The following is a 23,851-nucleotide window of genomic DNA, read 5'->3' as shown; positions in this document are numbered from 1 at the left end:
TAAAATATTTTCATTAAGAAGCATGCTTCTTGAGTTGGTGTCCTGGTAACTTCTGAATTTCAGACCTGTTGTGCTAAAAGGTTTGATCTTTCCCTTCCCAGATAGATTTTATTTAAATGTGCTTGGTTTTCTAACGAAAAGAATTCTGGAGCAGGAAAATGTCCAAGTAAATTCAAGGTTTGCTTTTTAACGTTGGCAGCTGCTGTACGAGATGCATTTTGAAACTGTAGTTCTATTTGTGCTAACCAAAAAAAAAAAAATTACTCTTTTGGTTTTTGTTTTTTTTTTTTTTTGTAATTGTACGATACAATTGCATTTGTTTTGCACTTTCTAATCTTGAAAACAGAAGCTGGGCAAAACTGGTTGTCTCTAGCTAGCTCTGCCTCCGTAAGTACTGGAACCAGTTTAGTTGGGAGTAGGTCAGCAGATTGGAAGTTTTGTTTAAGATCCTTTGCAACCATGTCAGTATTGTTTCTTTTAACTTGTTTAGCTTTTGTGCTGGGTTTATGAAGGTACAGTACAGCTCAGCCCTTAATGTACAACTGTTTTGGCTTCGATATAGCAAAGCTATAAATAGACACCCCCTTGCCTCCCCAGCAGTAGGAAATGACTGCAGCAGGTGGTGTTCTCTGCTAGAAATTTGCACATTATTAGTACCTAAGTACTTTTTTTAAAATTGGCTTTTTATGTGTTCTTCCTTTATTAAATGCCAACTGACTGGTCAACAAGCATCTTGTTAAAATCTGAAGTCTGCATTAAGACAAAAGAAATAAAGCTAGAAAGGTATTTTTGGTTTATTTCTGTGCAGCTTCTGTGTGAATTGTATTTTATGTGCAATTTTAAAAGTATTAACAGAAGGGACAGGAGAGCTGCATAATTCTGGTCACCGGTTAAAATGTTATTTTGATTCTTTTAGCTGTGTTGGGATGGAGTTTAGCTTAGGCTTGTTATAGTGGTTCCTCCGTGGTAGCAGTGATAGATGCTTGGAAGGCTGTGGGCAAGATTTGTCTCCCTGCTTCTGCTGAACTGTACCTTGCGCTGTGAATGGCATCAAGAAAATAAATGGGGCTTTTTGTGCAGCAAGGTAGTGCTCAAAGTAAATAAGGATGTTGCAGTCTGGTCCATGCAAAATGACTTTGATGGTGTCAGTAAACAAGCTTTCCCTTGACACAAACCCCATTGTTGTGTTTGGATTAACTTTAAGTCTCAGCGAAGAGGCCGAGTCATTTGGGCAGGGAGAATAAATGTATTTGTGCTGCTGAAATTGTTTCCTTTCAAGCCATGGCGGACAGACCTTGCCTCTGTTGGGTACTGAAGAAATAGTGAAATCAAGGGGAGATGTGCAGTGTATTTATTTTGTGTGTATGTAAACAACAAAAAAGGGGGACAATCCTGTATTTCAGTTACTGTTTAACATGCATCTGCCTTTATACCGCTTCCTTTCTCCTGCAGATGTGAGAGCTGTGTGGAACTGCTGTTTGTGAGAGGGGCTGGGAATTGCCAGGAGTGCGGTACCCCCCTGCGGAAGAGTAACTTCAGGGTACAGCTCTTTGAGGATCCTGCTGTTGACAAGGAAGTGGAAATTCGGAAGAAAGTGCTGAAAATGTGAGTGTCACCACTTAAATAACATAAGGTGGATGTATTTCATGGATTGCAGTTTTAAAAAATTGACTTATTTCTCCAGTAGTACAGAGGAGATTGTTTTTTTTTTTTTTTTTAAAGTGACAACCAATAAAACTTGGCTCCACTTAAAATGGAGAAATTTCAGAGAATCTGATTTTATGCAGCAACTGAGGGCTGAATTCTCAGTTTAGCCTTGGGGGATTCCTGCTTAGCATTAGAAAAATGTTGGGTGTTTCTATGTGGCCTCCTTTGGCAAAGACTTGCCTCCTAAATGGAGATGATTAGATATTGAGGACTACAGCTGCTTTCCCTTTGAGGGGGTGAACATGAGAGTGGGGCAAGAAACAAGACCTAGATTGTTTTGTTCCCTGGGGACCTGTTCTGAGAGTTGAAGGCCAGTTCCCTTCAAAATGAGAATGGACAAAAGGGAAGCTATGTTCACATTGTTTTCTACTTCACACAGCAATTGTTAGTGGAAATGGTTCCTTGCAAGCCTTGTGTTTGCTAGTCTGTCATGCAGATTTGAGAGCTCTTGAAATTGAGATAAATGAGGTCTAAAATTGCATCTCACTCCTGGCCAAGAAACAACGTTTTATAAGGAAAATAAGTGAGCCAGTTGATACACTGGTAGAAGAGGGTGTGATGGAACAGAACAAACCTGGAGAGAGTTGTGCGTGCAAAAATGAACGTACAGGTAAATTGTAAGCTTGTCAGCCTTTATCTAAGACTTAGTACAATACTAAATGAATGATATGATGTTGCTGAGATATGGAGAAATTGCGTCGTTGAATACCAAGATGCTGATGTGGAAAGTAGTAATAATTTAGATACTTGATTATAAAATCTACAGAAATTAACAAAAGTCAAACTGGAATGAAGTCAACTTAGTTGACTAAACATGGAATGAAGTGTAGTTAGAACAGAAAATGTTGTAAAATGCTTGGCCCACTTGGATTTGCCAGATTAGTTTTTAGTAGGCAGAAAAAATGTCCCCAAATTGGAATTTGGCCTGAGTTCTCAGGATTAGATTTTTATACTCCTAGGTGTCATGTATCTTGGTCTGCAGAGCAGGCAGAATCTCAGCTTTATATTTTCTTGGGAAGAAGGCCTGTGCGTCTTGACTTTCAGAGGCAGGCCGCGTTCTAGCCTGTTGTCCCTTCATCTTTTTACTTTTTCCAGTTGTCAGGAGTTGGATAAATGAGTTCTGGAATTGTCTATTGGTATGAAATAAGATAATTGTGTAGCATTTTCAGTTTGCTGATATGCTTTCTGTTGTTGGCACAAAGCCAAACTCCCTTTCCTAACACTTCTAGAAAAGCTTTTCTTGTGGGTGTTCCTGTTGCCTCTGCCTTTGTTAACAGGTTTCTCATGCTGAAGGGCTGGCTTGGAATTAGTATATCCTAGCCTCTGTGATTCTGTTTACCTGTAGCCCTGGAAAAGCAATGAGCAAACAGTAAGCAAGGACAGCACTGATTTATGCCAGGTTGACTCCTTTTCTTTGAAACAAGCACTTCTGTCTCCTTTTAGAGACTCTGTATGTTTGTAGTTGTGGGAGCCATGAAGCACACATAGCTGATAAAACTAGATCAATGCTTAATATGCTTGCAGCAAGTGCCTTGTTGAAGTTGCATCTTTGTGTTATATAAATACTTGTTTCTCTTCTCTCAAAGATACAATAAAAGAGAGGATGACTTTCCCAGTCTAAGTGAATATAATGATTTCCTGGAAGAAATAGAAGAAATTGGTAAGTCTTAATGCTTGCATTTTTGATGTGCTGTGCTCTTGAGTCCGTAGGCTTTTATCTTCTGACTCAGCTGCCTATGAGAATGTCTAAGTTGAGTTTCTGTAATAGGATTTATCATATTATCAGATGTTTATCTAATTTTTTCTTCTGTACATTTTTAATCATATTTGCTGAACTGTAGGACATCGTTAAGTAAAACATTTTATCTGCCAGAGAAAAAACATGACTCAAAGAGGAAGCATTGCTTTATAGCTGGAAAAGAAAGGCTTGCAGGGAACAGTCGGTGCTGCACTGGGGAAGATTAAACAAAGAGAGGAGAAATTGAAATTTTCATTGTATGCCTCCATTAGCTTTATCTACCATGACAGAAGCCATATGGTGTCTTTCATCCCTTTTACTTCTGCAAGTACAGTAGTTGAAGCTGCTTTGAAGCTGATGACCTTACATACCACTGTGGTAGCATTTTATGTTGCTGTGCAGAAGGAGAAGGTTTAGGAACAGACATTGATTTCTTTCTCTTTGGGTTAGTTGAAGCAGAACTTTGCCCTTTGGGAAGGGACTATGTTATCAACAGAGTTTATTTTCTTCTTAGTTAGGGTGACTTGTGATTTACGGTGGAGTGATGGATTTTACTTAGAAAACCTCCTGTTCAAAGGGGTGACTCCTAAATGGTTTGTTTCTTGGTTTTTAGGAACTTCTGAGGCTTTTCTTTTTTTTGTCTTGGAGGAAGAAGAGGTGGCTTAGAACGTGCAGGAGGGGCAGTGGATGTGATTTGAAGGAAAACATGGAGATGCCACTCCCCTTCAGTTTCTCAAAGGAGCCCTTGCTCCTCTTTGCACTGTGGTGTTTTGTAGAAATGTATCCAATACATTTACTTACTGCTGTGAGTAATGTATCGTGTTTTTATTGGCATCAGAAGGCTGAGGCTGGAGAGCCAAATCGTGTGGCTGTGAAACACCAGGCACACTCATATGGGTCCAAATATCTGGAGGAGATGATGTGGGTGTAGTTCTATTTGTATATTTTTTTGGGTGGTGCTGGGGAAGGAGGGAATGAGTAAAAAGAATGGTCACATCTTATCCAGAGGATCCTGGAAGAATCTGTGTGCTCATGGAAAGGAAAATTGCTTTTTATTTATGTAGCATTAAATACAGGTTTCCCGCATACTGCTGTTGCAGGCGTTTTCAGCATCTGCAACAAGGGAGTTGAAGTTTTGCCTGAAGTTCCCTTAACCTCATCGATTTGTGCAGAATGTTATGATTCTCCAGCTCTTGCGATTAGGTTGTTAAATTTCAAATGGTTCCAGAGCCTACGCTGGTAACTTGGTTTAGAAGCAGCAGAAATCACGGCTCGTCTTTGTAACGTTGGGAAAAAGAGTGAATTTGTCAGTAATTGTGCTGACCCTGCAAGCGCATAATTAAGAAGCTTGATAGTTGTTAGGAATTGGAGTTAGGTGCCTGAAAGGGACACCTAAAATAGTAAAAGGACTAGGAAGTCTGACTACTTCCTAGTTTCTTTGTGTAACAGCCAGATGATGAGAGGAAAGAAGGGATGTAGTCAGAAGGCTCTTAATTTTCACTATCAAAGGAGTCATTTATGATCTACTAACTTCAGGCAGATCCAGAAGCTGGAGGACAAGTTAGAGTGAAGAACACCACCTTGGGTAAGAATTCAAGCCCTGTTCTCCTTCCCTGGTGACAAAGCTCATTGCACACATCTTGCTCTCCCCAAGCCCTTCCCTGCTTGCGCTCCTGGGCAGAGTTCTCCGTCTGACAGTTGTCTGGTATATAGCGATAGTGTGACTTCTTCCAGTGTATTTGCTGAGCATGTCATGTACGGCATGACTGAACAATGCATTAAAGGTGTCTTCAACTCCGTATGGTCACTTCACATTTTACTGCTGACAGTAGTTATTTCATTTTTTGGTGCTTGTGAATTCCCTGCTCGGTTGTGCACGTGAAAAACTAGGCTGCAAGATGGGAAGAAAGGGTGTAGTCACGCAGCACAAAGTTTTGCCTTATGGAGCCAATATACAGCAGATTGGCAGTAGCTGCTGGTGGTTGTTCAAGCTGCCAGGTTAGGAAGCTAGGGAGCCAAAGAACTGGATTTCCCCTGTCTTCCCCCACCCCAAATTTTCAGTTTTCTGTGGGCAGGTTGAAGTGCCTGTTTACCCTGTTTTTTCTTTGCTGATAAGTTTTGTTTCATAAGTTGTTGTGGGGGTTTATATTAAGTAGTTGCTTGGTGGAGACAAAATGTAAACATCCTGTATAAGTATACTTCGTGTGACCCTGGTGTAATTCTTACAGTTTTTCCAAATGTTTCAGGTAGGTCAGCTCCAACATTTGCAGCAATTGTACTGTCTTATTCCATTGATCTGATATATCACTCGAAACACATTTTCCCCCTTCATATCAGGCATGTTTTACCTACAGACTTTTTCTATTAAAAGAAAAGAGTTGGTTGGTACAGCAGAAGTGTGTGTGGGGGAAGGTCAAACAAACATTAGGGTAGTCACCTCTTAAGATTTCTATTATAAAAAACATATTTTTGAAGTGGTTTAGAATGTAGCCACTAAATAATGCTTTGGGCTAAAATTTGTTATACAAGGCTTTAAATAGAAACCACATTTTAAAGCAAGTTTTCCCCAGAAGAAAAATCAGTTGGGCAATTTGAGAACATTGTAAACACAGTTTGTTGTCATTAACACTAGGAAGAAAAATAAAGTGAAAGGGTTAAAACCTGCCTTTGGGAAAGGTGTGGACAACATCTATTGGAGTAAGTCAGGTCTATGCTCATATGATGAGAGGGGCAAGGTTAAACCTTAGAGTGTTGCTACAAGTTACAATCTCTGGATATAATGCAAATTTTTCTTGCTCTTTCTACAAGGTTTTCTTCTTCCCCCAAGGTTTTCCTCTTCCCCAGAGTATCTCCATGGCCAGTTTTTCAAAACCTGGGGGTGAGCAATCCAGAGCAGGGCCCGCCTCCCAGCGTGTGTATACATACTGCCTGGCACCATTCTCCTGATACCTGAACGAGGCCTCTAGGCATTACCGCAACACAATTGTTAATAGTAATTATTGCTTTTTAAAAATATTCGGTACATTCAACTTGGAAGGAGGCTACTGTATTTGTGCCCTTTGGATTCCTGTATGTTGTTACTCCTCTAAGACTTTATGCAATACTGGCTGCCTGGTGGCTTGTGTTGCTCAGAATGTTTATCTTGCAAGTGATACTTGGATAGAAATGATTTTGGTATCTATGAGCACTTGTGGGTTATGTCATTTATTGTTTTGTGGGGTTTCTTCCCCTCTGTGTGTGTGCATGAGGAGCTGGTCCTGACAATGGAAATAACCCAACTGGAAATCAGGCAGCTTTATCAAAGATCCATTTCAGTCATCTCATCTGAACAATGATTTCAGTACTACACTGTTCCAGACAGAAGGGATCTTTCTTAGACCAATGGGGCTGAGTGATTTCAGTCTTTTATTACTATGCTAGGGTATTTGTCTGGAAAATTATTGACCCAATAAAAGACAAATGAGGATAAACAGAAATAATTACTAATACCTACCTAGATTTTTCTGGCTTAGCTGTGGGTTTTCTTTTGTTTCTGATAATTATTTCGTTATAATCACAGACATGTTGGTTGGAAAGGACCTGTTAGGACCTCTTCCATCTTTTCTCCCCCTCCTACCCCTCTTGAAAGTACAAGGGCCAAGGTTGGCCCAGGCATCGAAAGCACCAACAGAAGGTGCCACAGTTGCTTTGGACTCTCCGGGCAGACTGAAGATGTGGTATTGTCTTCCTTCATAGTGTGCTGCCCAAAGCAATTGCTCTTCTGCTGTTCCCGGTCTCTAGCTGGTGATTTATGAAGATGATGATCAAAGAGTTGTTTGTAGTAGGGTGGGAAGAATATTTTTTTTTTTTTGTAACAAACTAAAGACTTATAACGTACTTACTTAGAAACATACAAACTTTCAGCTGGCTCATACCAGCAATGCAGATCAAACTCTGTCAGCAGAGTAATCATCTGCTCTCTTGCCAGAGAGGGCATGTTCCTAGTATTTGAATAGCAAATATTTTTATTGTCTCTTAAGAAACTAGGAGGAGAAGTCTCAGAAAACTTACAGTATCTCAGACTAAAACAGGGAGATTTTGATGGACTTAAAAGTCCTACAGTGGAGTGACATTCATTCATACTGCTGTGACTCTGGACAAACTATTGTGCCATGTAATTCAAATTTTTCTCTCATTTTCTTTTTTCTTTCATAACTAGGAAAATACTTTTCCATTTGTTGTAGAATTGCATAATGAATGTTGTTTTGAAAAGCAGCGAAAGTCTCCCTGTAGAGGCTGAGTTTCAGAAGTAGGGAGTTTTACCTAAAGAGAATGAAATGTTTCAGAAAAACACAATAGTCTTCCTGTTATACTTCAACAGATGTCTCAAGGCAAGTCATTTTATAAACCAACCAATGTGAGATGGATAAGTAGATAAATAATTGTTGCATACAAAACAGCTTCTGTTTCTTTTCCCTGAAGGGTTTCAGGCCTCTTACATCGGCTTATGCTATGTTTCAACATGGACAGAAATAAGTCTGGCTTCTCTTTGAAACCTTTTCAAGCTAGCCATCTGCTTTGCCAGTCATATTCAGATCTATACCAATGTTTTTTCAGGGTAGGTGTAGCATATTAGTTCAGTTTTTAACTCTTTCCTGTTCTTCTAGTTTTGTAATTTATTTTGTTGTATTTTTTTAAAAAGGGAAAATTTGTAAGAATTACATTTAAAATAAATTTCTGGCAAAACCCAAAGCAGACCAAATGAAAAAAACCTGCATAGTCCTAGCTATGTAAAAGGTAAGGTGTTGAGTATTAGTGACTCTGTTCTTTGATTTGATACCTGTTGGTTTTTAAATGCTAGGTAACTTGTGGAGGGGACAAGGGAGAAGCGAAAGAAATGATCTCTTAATTAGTTTGAGTGGCCTAGTGCACCTTACAGAATGGACTTGTCAGCTGTAATTGCGGGGATACAATGGCAAGAATTTGTATTCTCTGAATATTGATGAGAAGACATTTGAAGCTTATGAAAAATATATTAGAAAATATGTTGGAAGATGTTTTGTCTGGCTGATTGGCCACTGATAACCATGCAATGTCAAAGAGTAGAGTTTGTTTTGTTACTAGGGTGTTTTTGGTAGGAGGGAACACATTCTTTTCATTAATAAAAGGACAACTTTTGACGTTGATGTTGCTATAGAGACATCCAGGTCTTAATACTGTTGCAACGAAATGTAGCTCTTCAATATTTTACGTCTTGAAATGTGGACAACTTTAGTGTTGAGGAGAAGATGCTTAGGACCAAGATAATCTGCCTCTTCAGTGTCTACGGATTAATATTCAGTGGGAGAAATCTGCTCTGGTCTTTGAGGGTGCTGAAAGCATTAATCTTTCTGATTGCTGGTGTCCTACCATATTGTCAATGACAGAGTCGAGCAAGACTGACAGAGCAGAATCAGTATGGTATGAGCAGAGCTCACCATTGAGAAGGTTTTACCTGTGATTTGGCTCCAGCCACAGCAGGAAAACAGAAGGGGAAATAAACCATCTTCCACCTTGCCGTCAGCAGGGCAGCGAGTGTTTAAGGTTGCTATTGAAGATTCCTTAAATGCTGATGCAGAAACCTCTCTTACGTGGAAATGTTACTTCATATCAAGTAGCAAAATAAACCCGCTTTTGTAAGTAGTTTTAAATAAAGGCAGGCATTTGCATATGTCTAGAATTTGCCTACTTTTCCCAGTATGAGTTTAAATATTACGGTTATTGTTTTACAAACCTAGGTTGTGACTAGTTGAACCTATTAAAGATAAATGAGAAAGGAGGAAAAAAGCCCCTGAATGTTTTAAGCAGCAATAGTTGCAAAACCTACATCATCAGCTTATTGCTAGATTATTTTTAGAGAAATACCAAAGATGTTCAGGAGCCTAAAGGCATTTGGCATCTCATCTTATTCCTCCTCTTGCACCTGAAGGGGGCATCTGGGCATCCTGCTAGCACAGCATGTCTCATATGCTATTTCTTTCTTGTGTCGTCATTGAAGAGTTTAGAGAGCTGGTGTGTGGATTTAAGTTGTAGGAAGTGCTGACATTCCCATGCAGCTGCTGTCATTGCAGAGCCCTGATCTGATTGTATGCCAGCACTTTCACATGACAATTCTTCTCTGCTGTAATACTCAAATATTAAGCTGCTTGTCAGCTGGGAAGTTGGAGGTCAAATCTCCATTAAAATACTGACACTTTAGACTAAAATAATGTTTTAGTAAGGGTATGCTGCTACGACCAGAAAGTGAATGTGTGTTGCAATATGAAATTGGAAAATGTTGCTAATGCCTTTTGAAGAGAAAAAAAACCCCAACATTTGAAATGGGTAACTTGCTTTCAAAAACCAAGGAGCTGAACTTTGAACGGCTTATTTGGGTTATAGTAGTGCCCAGAAGTTCCACCTGAGATGAAATCAAGACTACAGAGAGAGGTGCTGCACATAGCTATAATATGGAGATAAAGCAGATGATGTACAGGAGAAAGCTTTATTTTCCCTACTCCTGGTTCTTACCGGTGGGAGACCTCCAGTGAAGAGGCCCAGCGATCTGCCTGGAAACAGCAGCAAAGTTGGAAATTGAACTCAGGTGTTGATTCCCAATCAAGAGCTTAAACCACAAAACCACCTGAATTTCAGATCACTTGTGAAGTGAGGATGATGGAGTAGGAGTGGAAGAGTTCAGCTGATTTGTGAGCCAGGCTGAATTAAAATGTCAGTCATCTTGATATTGCTCGTTATTTGGAAAAAAGGGGAAAAAAATAAATACAGCATTTTGTTTGTTTGCTTAAGGTTAGGAATTTCTTCAGCTGTATCTTGCCTAGCCCTCTTTGTTGCAGTTCAAGGAAGGACGGAATACTCTTGATAAGAGTAACGTGATGTGGTGCTTTGGTACTCCTGGAAAGAGACGCTTTCTATTCCCATCTGTACATTTCTGTTGCTTCCCTCGCACTGTCTCTGGCACTTGTCCGGCACCTTTGTTGAGTCAGTTCAGGTTACTGGAGGGTTTCTGTTGACGCTACAAAGCATCCAGGGAGTTCTGGAGTCAGAGCAGGGTGAGGCCTGTGCCTGGGAAGAAGGACGAGAGCAGGACTGCCTCTTTTTGGTAGTAGTGAGCTGCTGTACAGCTGGGTCTGTAGAACTGAGCTGTATCCCACAACTCTAGCATCTTGGACCTTCCCTGTTTTCTCCCCCTGACGCCATTTGCTCCCTGCTTTGATTTCTTGCAGCTTCCTTTGCTGCTCGCAACTGGTTTGCCAGTCTAGGCTCCTCTTCATGGTTTCGTTTACCTAAAACTCTCCTAAAAGTTCATTTCTGCCATGTTACCTGTGGAGATGATGAAAGAAGGGATATAATCTTTACCAAACTGAGACGTGTGCTATCATGATGAGTAACAATGCAAACTTCATGCTTCTTCCTTATGTGTGTTTCTAGCAACCTTACTTATAAATATGACTTGGCAGTGGTGCACGTGCCCAGGGTTCATTTGGCCCTAGTTGCTTGAGAACCTAGGAAGAGAGAACTGAACAAAGATCTTCCAGGTTCTGTGCTGGTGTTTTCCCTAGAACCTCCATCCCTTCCTCAGAGTTTGACTCAGCACAATTGCTATGCTGTTGCTGTGAAAGATTTATCAACGGCAGTGCAAATTTCTCTACTGCTCTTGTAAATTTACTATAGCCATGTGACAAAGCTTTTTGAGTCTTGGAGTGCTGTACATTGGTAGTCATCAATAGCTTTAAAGCCATGGGCATGAGCCTAGCATCCATTCTGGATGGCGATCACCAAGTGGCTTCCCCCAGTGATAATGGCTTTCAGTTGGAATTCACTTGACCCACAACTGAACCTGTGACCTAGAGGTGAAAGGCTCAGGCATTGTATCAAGTTACTAATCATCCAAACCATCTGCATCGTTCAAGGTGTTGATTATAGAAACTGTTCAATTTCTTGCGGTATATTCTGTGCCATGTGTAGATAATTGGGAATGTTGTGCTAAACTAGGGAGCTTGGTGGCCAACGCTGCTTGCTCATAATTATGTGAGATATAGTCTGTCACTATTGAGAGAAATCAAGAGTGTCATTTGACCTATTAATCCGGATACATCTGCACATTCCTCATAACTTAAAAGTATGTATGTACCTTTATTATCAAGTAATGTAAAATTTTTTTTGTGTACCTGAGAATTCAAACAGTCTCTGTAGTCTTTGTGCATTAGATAATTTTATGAAATGGAATGACTTAATTTCTTACCTTCTCTTAATATGTATGTGTTTAGTCTAACTTAATTTTACAGGAATCGCTGTGTTCTTAGCTGTAACCGCTACTTGAAAAGGTCAATTGTATGATTATTCATGTGTATCATTATCAGTATCATAAAACAGGACGCAAGATTCAAATTTTCATCTCCTACAGATGTGTAAACCTAGAGGAACTCCGCTGGCTTCTCTTGAAGTTTGCAGTGATTGAGCGGATTGTGTCTTGTTTTACAGGGCACGTTTAAATAAATTCTGTTATTGTGATGTTTATATGTGGTGCTAGAAGGGCTACAGAACGTAAGAGTAGTATTTCATGGTTACAGTCATGTGTGCTGACCTAATACTTTTGCTTTCTGTCTTTCTAATATTTATGCAGTATTTAACTTGACCAACAATGTGGATTTGGAGAACACCAAAAGGAAAATGGAGCTGTACCAGAAGGATAACAAAGAAGTCATTCAGAAAAATAAAATAAAACTGGTTAGTTAACTTCTCTCCCCTGCAATTTTTATTCATTAGTTAAAGAATTAAAGGATTTTCAAAGAGGATTACTTTCTGTAGTGTCTTAAAAACAAGTCAAAGCTGAAGGCACTATGTAGATTTCACTTTGTATTCAAAAACCATAACATGCTGATGTTCTGTGATACTGATATTTAGTGCTATGTAAAGAGATTAAATTGATAGTTGAAATGTAGTTATGCTTTATTTTGGGAAGGGCTTGGAAAGAGGGACAGGCAGTAAAGTCTGCAACTAATAAATCGCCACTGCATGCGTGCTGGCAGTGTCATTGAACAATATCCAGGAAAGACCAAGTTAATTCCTGTACCAGGACAATAATTTCTTTCTCGTCCGAAGGAAAAAAGGAATCCAGATGCAGACATTATGAAGCTCCCAGGAGAGATCTGTAAAACTGAGGGAAAGCGTAGGTCTGGTTTATGCAAAATTTAAAACGAAAGCTGTTGAAACAAACATTTAAACTTTTGTTCAAGAGCTGATAACAATAACATCAGGAGTATTGTATACATCATCTGTATGCAAAACACATGGTTCTTTGAACATTCATTCATTAAAGTATGGCTCAGTTATCATTTTGTTCTTTAAAAATAAACTTGCAAGCATTTCTTTCTGTAAGAAAAGTTTAATCTGTTAAATATTTTTTCAGTAAAAAAATACACATTGTTATCGGTTCTTGAAGGAAAATGTCTGTCCAGAGTGTGACATAACAAGGTTTTGTGTTGTATTCCAGTTGCACTAAGGACTTGCTTTCAAATCAGTAGGGGTGAAATCCTCACTCCCCTAAAGTCTGTGGCAAAACTCCCAGTGATTTCTTTAGCTCTAGGATTTCACAGGAGGAGATTGGAATCTGAAAAATGTTTGTTTGAACCCCTTCCTTTTAAAGGCAAGGAAATTTCCCTAGGGGTCCATCTCTGATCTGTTATCCTGTCTCTGACACTGTGCAATATCCTATGCTTCAGAGCTTGAAGAGACCTGCCAAATCTTTGGCTACATGTCTTATTTTACAATATAGGTGCAACCTCTAGGGTCACCATAAGAATAGGGTGCTTTGCCTGCAGCCCACCTTCCGCTCATGTACGTGACTTGCAGACAGCCTGTGCGCTAGCTCTGTGATTGTATCAAGCAGCACAGTAATGCTCTGTACCCACCCAAGCCCCCCGGGCCTTCTGTTTTCTGTACTGTATGGTCTTGCTGTGCTAGAGGCTGTCTGGTGGAAGCTGGGCAAGGCTGCGTGAATCCAGACTTACTGGAGATCTGGAGACATTTCCTTTTTATTTCTTTTTCAACATTTGAAACATTCAACATTTCTTTTTCAACAATTGAAACATAATAATAGACTTGACGCAGTTGCTATTACAAAAACTGCATGATCTTGCCCATAAATTTACCCCTCTTCCCAAAAGCTGAAACAGTGCTTTCTCTCTCTAGCTTTTTTTTGGCAGGTTTTGAAATATCTTTACTCCTTAAATGGCAAAAGGTGTCCTAATTTCTCGCTTAAACTTCTTATGGCTTGTCATTGTCTCGTCATTCTTGGGCTGACATAAATTTTTCTGTCCGCTGTAATAGTTTGCTTCTGAGGAATATAGATACTCTCTGTCCCTCTTGGTGTTTTTGTTACCCTTTGCCTGTTCCAGTTTGAATTTGTCTTTGGCAAGCACAAGGGACCAGAATTGAATGCAGTATTGTAGCTGGGATCTTAACAGCCTCTTATAAAAGAACACTATTTTCCCATCTCTACTGGAAATATGTTGACATATGTGATCCTAAGATTGTTCTTCTCTTGCAGCACTGTCATAATGGAGGTTCAAAAGCAGTAGTGGTCAAGTAGTGCATCATGTTTTCTCCTCTTTGGTTTCTAACTGATGAATTAATGTCTCCAAATCTGTGTCCTTGTAAGTTACTTTCGTCTCGCTTACACTACTTCTGTCCTCATGAGTATGTCATTCCTTCTTACAAATCAGAATAGTAAGTTACTGAAGTGGTAACCTTATGATTTGAATAACTGCTTGTTCTTCTCTCGATGCAAGCCATATTCTTCATCTTTGTAGCCAGTTCCTAATGACCTGGCTACTTATGTACTATCCCATCTATTAGATGTGTAGATTTTATACAGGACCATCTAAAGAGAAAGCTTAAGTAAACGGGTTTGGCTAAAAAGGTGAAGAACTCTTGGAGGAGGGCTTATTGTAATTATGAATTTATATATATATATATCTCTCTCTCCACACACACTTTTTATATACATATAAAGCGTTGCACTCTGTCTGGGCTCCAGTTTTCCCAAACGTGCCTTCTTCCTATGACTGGAGAATAACAGACATTTAAGGGTGACGTGTTACTTCCTACTTTGTCACTATATGTCAAATTTCACTTGCTGCTTTGTTCAGTCTTGAAATAGTTTTGTCTGGACTCCATGATGTAACTGTGTTTGAATTTTCTTGATTGTCCTTTCTTGAGTGTGGCAAAACCTTACAATTTCTATTTACTTCTTACCATTTGCCATCTTGACTTTACTCCAGGCTTCACCATGATCATCTTTATTTCTTTAGATGTTGGGATGTTTTGTTTGGCCGTCCTTTCAGAAAGAATTTGATCTGACTTGTGATAGTTCTTCCTTTTTCCTGTAGTCTGATCTGGTTTAAGTTTTTATATCAGTTTACTTATTTCTGACTATAATTTTTCTGGACTGGTTCTTCAGACTAGGTCTGTTAACAGGCAGTTTTCTTCTGTTTCAGTGCAGATTCCAGGCAGTCTTTAGACATAAATGTGGAAGACGCCTGGAATGTCTTAAAGATCCTGAGCTCTTAAGTTCTGTTGACTGAACTAACTAGATCCCTTAATTCTTAGAAACAACCTCAATTAGCAGCTTGGGGATTTTTTGTTTGTTTGTTTCCTTTCATTAAATGCAAAGAGAATCCAGTTTCAGATCGTCACTGGTGAGCAGCTCTTTACCGGTGTGACTGCTAGTTACAAAATGAAAGCAGCTTCTGTTGGCACAGTGGCAGGTGATGAGATCTGTCAGCTCTTGCATCCAGGAGTAACTGGGCCTCACTAGGACCCATCGACTTGATCTGCTTGGTAAAGGGATGTTTTTCAGCGCATTCTGGCATATATCAGATCACTGTGCTTTACAACATACATTTAGGTCTTTTTCTCACACGAACAAATTTTACTTAAGCTCTTGGCTGCAATAGTGTTTTACTGAAACTGCTTCCTTGGATTAATCCATCCATTTAAGTTTTATGAAATTTTAATTATATCTTCATTTTTACTGAATCTCCCTTTGCTTTAGTATTTTTGGTGAGGAAGGTTTGGAAAATATTTTCTGTATGTTATTGTCCTATACCTTCTTACCACCAAACTAACGTTCTTGTGATTCCCTCCTTCTGTATAAAGTTGTTTAACTGTAATCCTTCCCACCCCTGTCTTTGAGCCCTCCTCTTTTTTTATTCCACTGTGATTTTCAAACACAGATGACTTAATAGTTTACAGGTTAAAAAAAAACTTCTCAAGAAGTAAATTCTGAAACAAAAACTAGTCACTGTGTACTAGTTAGTTCTTTCTTTTCTTTTCTTGTAATACATGACTTCAGTCCAAGTTACAGCAAAAATTCTTCATTTTCTGGTAATGTGACTGACAGTCCATGCTTAAATATGCTTTAGCTTGTAAGCTTCTCAATATTCACAGATCTGTAACTTTTTATTTGTCTTGTACACTGCTGTTAAGAAGCACACAGCGTACTTTGCACACAAGATGCAGCTGATCAGGGGAATTGGGAACAGTATTGTGGGATTATATTTTCAGTCACCCGCTTATATCACTTGAAGTTGGATTTGTGGGAGCGGAGGGCGGTGTCTTCATTCTAGAGTGCCTGGTGTGAGGAAAACCCATTGTCATTCTCTAACATTTAAAGAGCCAAGATCCAAGTGGTTACTTCCTACTGCAGAAAGCAGCAAGGAAGAAAATATAACTTTGCACTGGACAATAAAAGGAGGTAGAATCATCATAATCACCCTAAAATTCTACCTTAAAAGGTAGATTCTCTTAAAAGGTAGAATTTGGCAGCATTCCTATTGCTTGGTCTGTCCTAGGTCCTTTGGTAGGCAGCAGAGCTGTGGGTGAGCTCTGGCCACCCAAGGAGGAAGATTGGTATGAGCTGACTTCTAATTCCCATTTCAGACACGGGAGCAGGAAGAGCTGGAGGAAGCTTTAGAGGTAGAACGACAGGAAAATGAACAAAGGCGACTGCTTATACAGAAAGAAGAACAACTACAACAGATAATAAAAAGGAAGAACAAGCAGGCACTCTTGGATGAACTGGTGAGTAACAAAACCAGAGGCTTTGAATGCTCAGTAGCAGAGCAAACAGCAAGTACGTTCATGTTCATCTCTACCACAGTTAACTGTGTGGAATTAACACATCTGTCCCTTTCTGCTTCCCTGTCTTACATGTTCTGTGTTACTGTTCTCTCACCTATCATTCATTTCAATGTTACAAACAGCTCTGGTTTTGGTAGGCTAAGGACTGGAGGAAAAGTGTTTCTGGGACTCCTAGACTTAACTGGACTCACTATCCAGAATGTCGAGTGCTGGTTAGAAATGAATTAGGAAAGCATTCTTGGCTGTTTCAACACAGGATTAATCCTGGAAAAGATGCTAGCAAAGAAAAATGCAGAAGGTTTCTTTGGGTATTTAGAAGAAGGCTATTTTCCTGGTTCTGTCTGTTTTAATTTTGTTGTTTCTTTTTTTTTTTTTTCCTAGTGAGCTTCCATTGAAAGCTCTTTTCTTGTTGGTAATTGACATGTGAAGGTATATTTCAGAAATTACTCCAGTGAGTCCAGCCAATCTACCAGTTTCCTTAATAGTTGACATTTGACTGGGTATCTGAAGAAGAGCTATTATAAAAGTCTAGATCTCTATTTAATTCATTGACAATATGAAAGCCACAGGCTTTGACTGTCATCAAGGAGGACTTGCATTAGCATAGCTGATACAATGACTACTCCACCTTGAACCTGATGTATAATGGGTGATGTTCTGTCATGTCTGAGGCCATGTAACTGTCTGCTTGTTTTGCCTTCAGCTGATGACAGTTGCATCTGCTGTGGTGCATGGCTGATCATGCAATGTGTGAGGAGGGTAGAGAGGAGCTACGAAGTTGGTTCAGCCATAAGGTGAACTGTTACTACTGTTAACTTATTAAGCAGTCCTGAATAGTGGTTGACAGTCTGCTGTGTTGAAGCAAAGTGGCAATCGGGAGCTACTTCATAAGTTTAGCAAGGGGGAGATGGTGGAAGGCAGGGAACTGTAACCTCATGAGTTATTTGGGCGTTGGTCAACCCTTTTTGAGTCAGAGCACCTAAATAATAAGTGGTCCCTTTGTATTCAAAAACTACTATGAGAAAAAGATTTCTTGCCTTGAGTGTGTCATGTTCTCTTACTGCAAACTTTTTCTATATGAGTTGTTCCAACTGAAGAAAAACTTGGCTATTTCTGAAAATTGTGTTAATCTTTGGCTGAATTTACTACTGATTCTGCATCTGAAATGCAACGGTGGTGTGCGGGTATAGAGAAGCTCAATAACTGTGTTACTTAAACAAGATTCACATCTCAATTTTTTTAATACACATGTGTGTACAGACAAGAATGCACACACATTTGCATGCTCGTAACACTTGTGAGACCAATCTCTGTGTACCTTGAAGGAAATCAGGAAAAAGGAAAAGTATGTATGCATGCATACATGTGTGTAGCTGTCAATGTGGTTTAAAGCTGCTTGACAGATTTAAATCAGAATTTCTCTCTTATTTCTGTTTCTCACATTAATATGGCATTACTTCCTGCCTTGTATTCTCAGTTGTTACTCAAGATACAGATGCTCTTCAACATTTTCTGGAAAAGCAGAGTTCCTCTTTGAACCAGTGCAGAAGGCACTGATGTGAAGAGAGAGCATCAATGTGCAATTTTCAGAGGCTCTCCTGAAGAGCTGCCTTTTCCTAAGCCAGGAGTCCTGGCAACCTGTCATTGGTTTTACTGAAAGGAGCTGGTGTTTCATTTTTTTGTAGACAAAAGCAGGGATGAGCAGAAGGGTTCTCTGAAAATCCTTCAAGTCTGTAGCTTTGAATCCAGCAGTCTCTTATCCCTTTAAAGGTAAAAGTGCTTACAATCCACACCATTAGGAATAGTTTCAGTAGCGTATCAATTAATAAAAGCTCCACTATGAAGTTGAATCTAATGGAGCAGGATAGGGATTTTTAACTGGTTTCTGACTTACTTCAATCCCATCTAAAACACACTCTTGATTTACTAGAGACCAGTGTGGTTTTTTGTGTGGATTTTGTGTGGTTGGTTGGGTTTTTTATTTTTTATTTTTACAAAGCAGTTGGTTTTATTGGAAACCTGCTTCACCAGATGGCTTGAGGAAAGAATGGTTATAAATAATCCTTAAAACTTCACCAAAATAGGTAGTTTTAATTGTGATTGCATATGTATTGCTGTTAAAACATATCTTAATATTCTAAAAACAACAGAAAGGTGATTTTTAAAGGCTGAGGAAGGAAACTGGGCAGCTTTAAGTTGTGTCTTTGTTTATGAAGGAGCACTGTCGAATTAAATTTGAGCCAAAACTTGTTTTGTAATACTACAGGTTTATAAAACTGGCACTGAAGTGTTTGTATAATGACTTACAAAGTCTCTGTAAAATCAGCAGTTGTTAAACAAATAAACATTTCCTATGGTCTCTGAAATCCCCCTAATGCTGTGCTGCAAATCTGAAAATGAAGCTGATCATAAGTAAAACTTAACTGAGAAATGCAGCAAAAGCCAAGCATAAGCAGTAACAGTGTAAAGAATTACGTGGAGAAAAAAAAAATCTTGTATCTGTGGTTGCTGGTACTGTGCTAAAACGACAAGGATTAAGTTCTGGCTACAGTGATACCAGTGGCAAAACTACTGACTCAGCAGGATTGCGAGTGTAGAGGAAGGTGGGAAGGCGACATTTCACCCCTTGGTTTTGCATTGTCTCTTTTGGTTGCGTCACCTGGTGTTGGGAACCTACAGCCCACTTGACCTGGGTCTTGGTCATTTTTTTTCAAGATTCCTCCTCCACCACCCCTACTGGGCAGCAAGAGAAAATTTAAGACAAATTTTTTGTGCAGTTAGAAATGTCAGGTCTTTCCTCTTCCAAGAAGAGAATTTTACCTTTGGTGCTTAAATCCTAATGACCGAGGAGCTTCACAATTTGTTATGTGTATTATTTGTGGCATTATTATATTAAGTAAAGGTTGTTTACAGAAGTAAAGTTGTTTACAAAGTGTATGTGAATATTGTCCCGTCTTCAAAGAGCTTTTATAATTTAGGTAGTCCAGAGGGAGGGGAAAAAAGGCACAGAAATGTTTGGTTTTTAAAATGTTGTGCAGCAGGCTTGGTTCCTGGTGAACCCGGGGGATGCAGTGGGTCGTGCAGAAAGGAGTGGACCTGGGGCCAAAGCTCCATGAAACCGTTCTCAGCTGGGAGCAGGGAGGGGAAGGCCAGGATCACTTGCTGGACAGATGAGCAAGGCATCGAGGGCGGCAGAGTCTCTGCAGGCTACTGGAAGAGCAAGTGGGTGCTTTGGCTAAGCTGTTACCTTTTTTGCCTCCCGGTACTAAATTAGGCAGATCTTATATTGCCTTCATTATAAGTGACCTCTTTTACAATAAAGCCTCTCACTTTAAAAGCACAACACCTTGTTGTAATTTAGTCTTGTAGTCTCAAATGCATTTTACGTATTACTGGAAGAGTCATGTGTGTGTTTTGGTTTAGGTTTGGTGTTTTGGTTTTTTTTTGTTTAGTTTTTTTTTGTTTTTTTGGTTTTTTTTAGCCTTCTAGACTTGGATAATTGGGACTGAGTAAAATATTAAAGCACTTCCTTTGTTTACTGTATAAACTCTCTCACCTGTATACAGAGGATTATAGATCTGCGCTTAGATGTCTTCTGTGTTGTGGGACTTGCCCTTACCTCTTCAAGAGCCCGTACTTCTCAGGCATGAGCAAAGTGGCATTGCAGCACATGGCAGAAAGGCAGGTTTTCCCTGGGCCGTGACGTAGCTTGGAGTCAAGCAAAGAGCAAGGTGCCTTAAAGGCATCAAGTGTCCCCACTTTTACCAGAACTTCGGGGTTTTTTGAGACAAGTCTTTCAGAAATTTTTGCATATAACTAGCTGTGTTCATACAGTTAAGATAGTTTGTTTTCCCATACAGAAGAAAATTGCTAGTATGGATAAATGCTCACGGGATTGGACCTTTCACGTGTGTTAATAGTTAAAAGTAGGGCTATGTGCATATTAGAAAGGACAAACAATCACGGATGTGGTGGTTTGCTGGCATATTGTGGATTTCCCGCAGTTGTGTAATCTGGTTACCGGGCATTGTGCGAACTCCTGAGAAGTTCGTACAAAAACTGGCTTCCTTTAGTTACCGTATTAGAAATGCAGTGAACGTTTAAGGAATATGAGAGGGCAAAATGAACAAGAGAATGCTTCACACTCTTCCCTTCTCCCCCAGAATATTAAATCTGATGAATAAAAGAATCCAAAGTCCTTAAACTGCTGACAGCTAGCAGCACGTGCTGCTGCGTGGGGGTTACAGACGTGTGCAACGCTTTGAAGATTTAGACTGTAAACTAAAGTATTTTTGGTCCAAATTTTATCTCCGCTGTAGAGAGATTAGACATCTCTCATTATTACAATATATGTTTTTAACCTTTTCGTTCCCCTCCTCCCAGTTAATCACAGAAATGTGAGTAGGATCCTGTGCCTTAGTTGTTGTTGTGACTCCGGACCATATCTCATGTGAAATTTTTTCTGCTTTTAACACTTGCAGTCTAGTCCTAACATGAAGTGAGCATAACAAAAAACAGAGAAGAAAGAGGACTGGAGAGTCACATGAAAAGTCAGTGTACAACACAACTGTTCTTCATGATCACTTCAGAAAATTTGTCTAGGGTGCCATGAACAGAAAAGCATCTCGCAGCATTAAAAACTTCCAACTTCTTATCCTGAACTGTTATAAGTAAAAAAAAAAAAATAAAAAAAATATATATATAAATCATAGTGCAGTTTATTAAAGTTTGTTTGGTTTTTTTGAGTAACAAATACGGTTTGTAGTTCAGTATTTCCTTGGTCCTGTGAAAGAGAAGTATGTGACATTTGACAGCTTTAGAAATAAAATGCTGCGCTAGAGCCGTCTGGGAAGAATCCGTCTGAACTTCTTCCCTGCTCTCAGCTTCACCTTCTTTCTAGCTAGGAAGTCTCAAGGATTTCAGTGTGCATGTGGGATAGTCATATTAGTTTATTAGAAAATTACTTGGCTGATAATTTTCTGACTCTCTCAAGAATGTAGTACATATATGTATGTTAATAATCATTCTGTTGTAGAATTGTAGAATTGTTCAGAGAATTTAAGTAGTTCGTTTGCTTAACTATTCATTTTATTGGGTTTTATATAGTTTTTTTTTTTAAATTGGCTGGCTTCCCTAAAAATAAGTTGGTGAAGGAGAAAATAAATATGCTGTTGGTTGCACTTACAATAGTGCCATTGTGCAAAGCAGAGCAAGGATCATTTCCAAACGGCCTCAGGTGAAATCTAATGGGAAACAATTTCAAACTGGTCTGAGTTCATTGGTAGAAAGAATGCGTCTTAGATAAACATCTGATCCAAGTTATACTACTTGGTGTTATTCCTTCTCTGATTAAGTTCTAATTTTTTTATTTTAATAAATATAGTTGCATTGGCTAGTTGGAATAAGGAGCCTGTTATATTGTCTTTAATGTGGATTCTATAAAAATGGTTGTTTGCAGGTTACTCTGATTTATGGGGTTGCTGCAGCTTTTTCTTATTACTGAAAATGATCGTTTTCTGTAAACTGTTTCTCATAGAGAGGATACTTACCATTATGCTGCTGTGCTAGTGGTGTCCTTTCAGACACAGTTTGAAGAATATGCAGTGTTAATTAATATTTGTTTTGTTTTATCATTTAAATTTGTTCCTCGTATTTACAGGAGAGCTCCAGTCTTCCTGCTTCGCTACTTTTAGCTCAGCATAAGGACAGATCTGCTCAGCCAGAACTGCAACTGGAAAAACCCAAACCTGTCAAACCAGTCACGTTTTCCACTGGCATCAAAATGGTAAGACTCGCTTGTTTCTTTTGTTTTAATGCCTTTCAAGAGACCGAGGATTTCCTCATATGAAATTTAGAGGTTATTTAAACCTGGGTTGCATATTATGTGAAGTAAACTGTTCTCTTCCAATTAAATAAGTAATTAGGAATTAAGCTAAGAATTTAATCATTCTGTTAGTTGGAATATATGAAATATTTTCATTGCATAATTGACAAGAACAAGCTATACCTCTTTCCCTGCAAAGTTGTGGTGTCCTTGAATTATTTTTGTCTCCTTTGTGTACCAATTATGGAAATTCAAGAATAGGCTGCACTTTCTTCAGATTTACCTTAAGTACTCCAATAATCTGTAAGTATGAGACAGACAATTTAGAAGATGGTGATGAGTGGTTAAGGACACTATTTTCATCGTTATTGGACTTTAGGAAGCAGTAAGTATTTTTGCAAATGTGTTACTGCTACGGTGACAGCTAAAGATCTGTCAGCATTCCAGTTCTTTATCACGACATGGTACAAGTACGCATCAGCCTGTGTGTGGAAATGTAAAGGTTTGGGGGAGACGAGTTTAGGGATGGGTACATGAGTTCTGATCTCTTTTGCACCTTACTGGTTTCCTGTTTTGTTTTAAACCTCTGCACTTTTTTTAGACTTTGTATTTTAGAATTGATAACAGTAAATGATGTCTTGAAATAACCAATGCTCTCTACCCTCCTCAACAAACCCAGAAGTCAGCAAAGCAAAAAACTTTGCATCAAACTAGTCTCCCATCAATTAATCAATTTCTTTTGTCAGGGGTATCTGTGCTGGCTTCATTATCCCCCGAAGAGTTCACAATGTAGAGGCATTTGCAGCTTATTTGTCCGAAAGTAGTGTCAGCTTTTGCAAAGTTGTGCAGATTTTCTTGTTTTCCTGTAGTATAAACTGTATCTTCTTCCTTTTTGTTTCAAAATCTGAGTCTGTGCGAGATTGGTATGCTTCGTGTGACATTTTGATTGTGTAGAAAAGCTAGTGGACAGAAAATGTTTGTTCTGTTTAAGAAATACTCCAACTGAATGCCTGTACTTTTTCTTGCTGCTAAAATACATTGTCAGAATTTCTTAAGGCTGTTGGCCTTTCTCCTGGGAAGATGAAGAAGATAGGCTTATGCTACATGATGAGGACAATGGAAGTACTTTCTAATGCATTTGCAAATGGATATTAAATGCAGTATGTGGTAGTGGACACTTCAAATCTGTAGCCCTAAGTGAACTTCATCCAGGTACAGTGAAAGGCTTGGATTAGGAGATTTCTAACGTCATGACATTTAAATCTTAACATTTGGAATAATAGGGGGTAATACTCCAGATAACTGATTGTTACTTTATCAGTGTTTAGAAAGTGTGCGTAGATGACTAATTTAATTTCTTCAGTCCTAGACAAACAAATAAAAAAACCTCACCCTGACTGACCTTACTCCTAGACTAAAAA

General features: G+C 39.0%; 1 protein-coding gene across 1 annotated transcript in view; it reads left to right on the top strand.

Annotated features, from left to right (window-relative positions):
- Positions 1–23,851, top strand: part of MNAT1 (MNAT1 component of CDK activating kinase) — a 127,163-nt gene that overhangs the window by 35,449 nt on the left and 67,863 nt on the right. The window contains exons 2-6 of the mRNA XM_054200469.1: positions 1,453–1,605; positions 3,294–3,367; positions 12,087–12,190; positions 16,406–16,546; positions 22,266–22,391. Coding sequence (XP_054056444.1) covers positions 1,453–1,605; positions 3,294–3,367; positions 12,087–12,190; positions 16,406–16,546; positions 22,266–22,391 — 598 coding nt within the window. The remainder of the gene's footprint in view (positions 1–1,452; positions 1,606–3,293; positions 3,368–12,086; positions 12,191–16,405; positions 16,547–22,265; positions 22,392–23,851) is intronic.

The sequence above is a fragment of the Rissa tridactyla genome, chromosome 4 (assembly GCF_028500815.1).
Source record: "Rissa tridactyla isolate bRisTri1 chromosome 4, bRisTri1.patW.cur.20221130, whole genome shotgun sequence".
Lineage (NCBI taxonomy): Eukaryota > Metazoa > Chordata > Aves > Charadriiformes > Laridae > Rissa > Rissa tridactyla.
The sequence above is the reverse complement of the archived record's forward strand: the minus strand, read 5'-3'. Positions and strand labels throughout refer to the sequence as shown.